The sequence below is a fragment of the Gavialis gangeticus genome, unplaced genomic scaffold, assembly GCF_001723915.1.
Source record: "Gavialis gangeticus isolate Ggan-Ray unplaced genomic scaffold, GavGan_comp1, whole genome shotgun sequence".
In the NCBI taxonomy this organism is placed as follows: domain Eukaryota; kingdom Metazoa; phylum Chordata; order Crocodylia; family Gavialidae; genus Gavialis; species Gavialis gangeticus.
Window position 1 is genome coordinate 39,800,591 of NW_017728997.1, and position 6,061 is coordinate 39,806,651.

Genomic DNA, 6,061 nt, shown 5'->3' on the forward strand with positions numbered 1-6,061 from the left:
CGCGGTAAGTAGGTTCCGCGCGCCTCGGCCGGCGGCCTGGCCCGGCCCGGCCCGGCCTGGCCTCACTGGGGCGGCTGAGGTCCCCGAGGCAGGAAGGCGCCGGGTGGGCTGCCAGGAGCCCAGCGAGGGGGCCCGAGGCCGCCGCGGGCACGGGGGGCCACCCCCGAGGTTGGAGCCAGCTGGGGCAGCGCGGCCCAACTCCGCTGTCCGGGCCGGACCTTGCTCCTGCGGCTTCTCTGCGCCGCCCAGGGAGACAGGCCGGGGGTGAGGCGGAGAGCTGCTTCCCGCGCGACTTCGCGCAGAAAAGTGTGACCCGCGCTGTGTGTGTCGGCTCGCCGGGCCCCAAGGTGCGGGTGGCCGCGGCCCCCAGGGGCTGAGCCAGAGTCGCGGACACGAGCCCGCAGCGCCCGGCCCGACCTACCGCACACTTGCTCTACTGTTTTTTTCCGTAGTCAAAAACTCCGTGTGAAAACGAAGAGCTGGGTCTAAGAAGGCCGAGAACCACTGGCCTAACCGGAGAGAGCCTGGCAGTTAGGTGTAGTCCGTCCCATAGTCTAAATACCTCTTAACAGTATTTTGGTAGGAAATTATTGACCTGCCTCACTGGCTTGAACCCATGACAGTTAGGGGCAGGCTACATGCAGACTCAAGTGCCTCTGGCCAGCAGCAGCTGTCCTGAGCTTTGCAGCCACCTTGCTAAGTGTCTGGCGATTGGACTTCTGCATCTGTGTTTAAAATTGTCAAATGGAATAACTTCTTTCCTAGTTACAGCTTGTCTCCACTGAGCAGCCATGTTTCCAACCAAACTGAACCAAAGCCCAGAGGAAACAAAAACAAGATTTGTTTTTTTAGTTGTTTAAGATGTTGCAAATGCAAAGGAGGGAGGAGGGGATAGATGCTCATAACTGATTTCTAACAGTGTACTCTTCAGTCTGGCATTTTAGCAAAAATCACTTTAGAAATGACAAACAGAAAGAGGAGAGCTCTTAACTTTCAGAGTAGCTCTAAATGTTTTGCTTGTATGTGTTTATGTATTGTATGCATTTATCAACTGTCCAATTCAGGGCACTTAAGCAGATATTTTGATAGTCTATGGAGGGTTTTTTAAGTGTCTTGTATTTGGATTGCAGTTCAGACTGTTTTTTGCATCAATTTTTTTGTTGAAAGAAACAACTGATACCAGTAAAAATTCAGTTCCTCTCTAGTGCAGCTTTAAAATAACTGCACCAAGAGTTCTATTGTATAGGTATTTTTGTAGATATTGAGAAATCCAAATGAAAAAAGTGCACAAGTGTAAAGATTGCAACTTGTCTAAGAGTGACAGACTTAAGCTGATTAGGTTCTTCCTTTTTTTAAAGCATGGAAGGGATGGTAGTTCCCTGGCTGCATGCTTGTGTTGCTGGACATTTCATAAGCATCAATTGACTATAGTGGCTATGGGTGGCTTCTTAAACTGTGTGTAACAATATTTTTTTTCTTTATTTTGTAGAACAATATGTTGGACTTTGTGTTTGCTGTGGATGATTCTGTGACTTGGCACATGATGAACTTGTTAAAGAATAAGAGTCATTATTCCTTCCTAAAATTTTTGGGGCCAAAACAAATAAGTAATATACAGAACTGTGGAGCTGGAATTTACTACAACACTTTAGTGCCTTTTCATGGTAGGGTAAGTATAACAGCCTGGGAGTGGGATAATTTAGATATTTGTATTGTAGAGTATTGGATTTACTAAGTCAAGGTCAGATTTCTTTGGAAAAAATAATTATGTAAATGTTAACTGAAGATGTAATTGACTTTCGGCTGATATTTCAAGATTCATATACAACATTACATAAAACCCGTTTGCACATAGTGGGCACCACCACACATGCTGGGGCACAGGTTTCCTGTGGGACAGATAGCAGTAGACCCATTTGTCCCCAGGCATGCTCCTGTATGCATGCTCTGGTATGTGGCAGTGACCCAAGTGGAGTAGGAGAGTTTGGGGCCAGCATTTATCGGGGGTCCTGGGGGTCTCCTGGGTCATCAGCAGCACTAGTGAGTGCATCTATAATGTGTGCTCTGCTGTGGAATTGACTAATTAGCTACTCAGTAAAGCTTCACCATCCACAGATGCATCAGTATTGGGGCACAGTAAATTAATTAACTCCACCATAAGACAATACTGTCTTACGGCAGAATGATTAACTGTGATCAAATGCCCATGTGGATGGTGACCGCTGGGTGCAAATTGCACCCTGTCAGTTCAGCCAGCTGGGGGCTGGCCAGCCCCTCTGAATTCCAATTCTGTCACCTGGAGCTGACCCCCTGTGTTCCCTGACAGCCCAGGGCTGCTCTGCCCTAGGTCTAATTGCTGCAGTCCCAGGCACGTGTGTAGACACTGTGCCTGGGAGCAGTTAACTCAGGCGTGAAGTGTTCTGGAGTTTTTATTGAGTTGTTTTGTTTTAAAGCACTGTAGATGCACCCAGTATGCTTAATCAATGTCTGAAGCTGTTTTACCAAGTAACATGTTAATTGTTGGTTGGCAAACATCAGGCAATGTTGTGATTTTAAAAAAAAGTCTCATAAATAATGTGAAAATGTTACAGACTAATAACTGGATTTATATTTCAGTTCATTTTGGCAGGACAAGTATTATATTGATGCTTACAGAACGGAAAGACAGACCTGAATTCAGTGAATGACCAATTCACAGAACAGGGTAGATTTGTTTCCATTTATATGGATACCAACATGAAAAAATTAGACCTGACCACTTATAATTGGCATCTGTATTCTTTAACTTCCAGTGCTCTCTTCTATGAGTATTGGATATAATTAAAAATCATAGAAGTAGTATTTGCTTTTCCTACACACTGGCTTTCAAGTTTTTTGTGTTAAGGGATGCATGTGTATGTCTACTTCTTATCTCCTCAATGCTGAGTTTGAGTCATTCTCAACTTATAACTACAAGAAAATTAAATTTCATCTTTTTACTAAAAGCAGAAGATGTAATTAAGGATGCAGAAAAGCTATGTTTTCTGCCAGCTACAAATTTACAAGGTATAAATGGTTTTGCATCAAAGAGCCACCTCCTAATCTGGGGGTAGGGAGGCAGATACAGGCTTTCTTGATGTACTTGTGAGTTTAAGGGACTTGAGTAAGGTAAGAATTTGCAGCATGATCCATGTCCTTTTTAACCTTAAATGGGTTTTAAATATTTGAACTCAAAGAGCAGAATCAAGGCCTTTGATAAGGTTATGATTCCTACCCTTCCCTTTTGATTTTCTTTTCTCCCTTGCAGTAAAGCAGTTGCTGCATGTTTTTGCTTATCACACCTCCCGAAGAGACGTGCACTTTGTTTTTGGATGGCAGAATATAGGGAGGAAAAAACCCATTTTTTGAGAGTCATGGCTGATTCTGAGACAAAGCTGTAGCCCTCCTAGAACCACTGAAGCTGCTGACAGATGTGAAAAAACAAAATAAAACAGTGCTTTACTGAGAGAGGAAGCCCATTAGTTCAGCCTGGCTCTCCAGCATCTGTATAGATTGGGGGCCTCAGTGGGACTTTGGTGCATTTATCTGAAGCTGATTCAGTCAGCTATTAGATAAAAGTGCCAAAGCGCCCCACTGAAGCGCGCAGTCTATACAAAGGTTGGGCAACTCAGGTCATACTAACACAATGCCTCTTTTGGGCATCTGCTGGGCTCAGTGCACGGGTGCACCAAGTTGAAAGTAAAGTGCTGGGTTTGTCTGTTTCTTTTTTTATGTCTGTAAGCAGACTGTTTGTCCAGGAAGTGTGGCATTCCAGGAGACAGTTTGGGTAAGGAAGCAGAACAGCAACAAGACTAGGTCTCACACTCTTGCAGGGTTAGTAGCAAGACTTTTTTACTGTTCTTTATAGAAGGGAACCAATGGATTGGTGCACCTCTATCGGATCGGCACCAATATAAAGAAATTTTGATTGTGTTGAAAATTGGGATGTGACTGATAACTTGGCTGATAAATGCCAGTGCATGCATGCAGCCGCAGCACAGCACTTGGGCAGCAAGGAGTGCAGCCTGGCAGCTTGGAGAGCTGCATGCAGCTGGTAAGTCTTTTGTGGTGGAAGGGGATGGGGGAGGAAATCAGTGCACCCCGTGGTGAGGGAGGGCCTGAGGCAGGCTCTACCCAGGTGGGGCAGGATGGAGCCGCTGCTTGACCAGAGGGTGTGGGGAGCGGAGGTCAGCTCTTGCTGCTGTGTGCCCCTCAAAAAGGCATGGGGGGTGTGCTCCATGGATCTGTGCGGGTGGGGTGAGGGGGGGTGCCACTGTGGGCTGGGGTCGGGGCTGCGCTCAGAGCGGGTAGAGGTGCTGGGAGGGGGGGCTGTGGCCAAATTTGGGGTGGCTGCAATCCTGCCCCCCCCATCTGTATCCCCCTCTCCAGCGCTGCTGCCTAGCCCAGCTTCTGCCAGGAAGAGCCTGGTGCAGCCCTTGCCCCAACCTGCAGCTGAAGCCTGCCCCATGCAGATCTGGGGGCGCACACCACCCTCCTGGGGGGCATGCAGCAGCGGAAGCCACCCTCCTCATGCCCGCCGTCTGTCCTGTGCCCTGCCCCAACACTTCTCCCTCCCTCAGCCGGGGGGCTTTGGTCTGCCTCCCCCCACGCCCCTCCCCTCCCACCATAACAGACTTACCAGCTGCATGCAGCTGTATCAGAAATTGGATCGCTATTGGCCAATATGCCTCCTTAAAAATTAGCTATCGGCCCCCAAAATCTCTATCAGTGCACCCCTAGTTCTTTTATATAAGTTCTTATAAATGAAGTGTCTTTTTTCCATGCCACAAGCCTCATTACAATACTACAGACTGCACACAACAGCTCATTTATCCTGAACCAGCTCAACTGATGCTCCAGGTATGGCTACTGGAGGGCTGATTTTGGTTGGGTGGGGGCAGGGAGGTGCTTGAAGTATATTTCAGTCTCCATTCTTGTCCAGCCATTCTGGAGTCAGTTGGTTTGACCAAGTGGAACTTAGATCCCTTGTATCAAGGTAGTTTGCAGCTTATTTAATTTAAGTGTGTTGGCAATGGAAAAGTAGCAGTTTTAGGAGTTTTTTAACAAAAAAGAAACCTTAAACTTTAAGGCATAAAGGTACTTTTATGTTTTAAAAAAAAAAAAAGCCATGGAGAAACAATTCATCTCTAGGAGAACGAAGTATAACATAATTGTTTTCTGGTACTTGTGAGCCACAGTTGCACTGACAACAACTTTTAGTTCATTTTTTTTTTTTTTTTTTAAATAATAGATCACTCAGTTTTCTCCCGGGTCTAGAGATGTAAAATTTCAGATGTTCTGAAGCCATGGAAAACAACTCTCTTTTCCAAATAAAAAAAAAATTGGGGGGGAAATTAAAATATATGCAATACTTATTTTCTTAGCACCCTTTACAGAGCTCAATTCACGTTGCTACTTTAAGAACATAAAATGTATTATGTATAATTTGGTCGGATCATAAAATTATCATGTTTGGTATATTTATTAACTTTAAAAGTATGGCTTATTCAGACAATTACAAATTTACTATGTGAATTTACTTTAAAATGCTTTTAATTTCTGTTACAAATGGAGCTACAAGCTGCTGAACTCTAAGGAACCTTGTATCTCTTAGGTTTTGCCAGTTTATGAGAAGCAGGCAAAAATTAAAGTTGAAAATAGAAGAAACCATCAACATTATAGTAAAACAAAAAAAGTTATTATGAAAGTTATTATATATCCTTGACTTAGTCTCCTCCATAGTGTCAAGCAGATACAGAAAGCACTCATTTTTAGAAAAAGAGATGAGGTGGGGAAAAAAACCCCCAAGACTCATTGGATACAAATTTTGCTATATGAAACTGTCTAATCAGTCTCATTTTCTGAGTTATCACTATCAGCAGTTTGCGATTCTTCTGATCCTTCATTTTTATCATCTTCACAGACTTCTTGATTTGGTGTATTTCCAAACATAGATCAGTTTTTTTCCACATGCTGCAGAAGATGAAGGAATCTGAAGCAGGAGAGAAGCAAGAGGAGTCATCAAGTGTTCCTTACATTTCTG

The 6,061-nt window shown here is 44.6% G+C and overlaps 1 protein-coding gene across 3 annotated transcripts in view; it reads left to right on the top strand.

Moving 5' to 3' along the window:
* The first annotated feature begins 24 nt into the window (after window positions 1–24).
* TAMM41 (TAM41 mitochondrial translocator assembly and maintenance homolog) overlaps window positions 25–6,061 on the top strand; it is a 92,545-nt gene continuing 86,508 nt past the window's right edge. For 2 of the 3 annotated variants that reach the window (XM_019505086.1, XM_019505087.1), the window contains exons 1-2: window positions 25–103; window positions 1,490–1,669. In XM_019505086.1, coding sequence (XP_019360631.1) covers window positions 1,496–1,669 — 174 coding nt within the window. In that variant the 5' untranslated portion in view covers window positions 25–103; window positions 1,490–1,495. Of the gene's footprint in view, window positions 104–1,489; window positions 1,670–6,061 lie in introns of those variants that run through there. The other variant, XM_019505088.1, reaches the window with a different exon arrangement.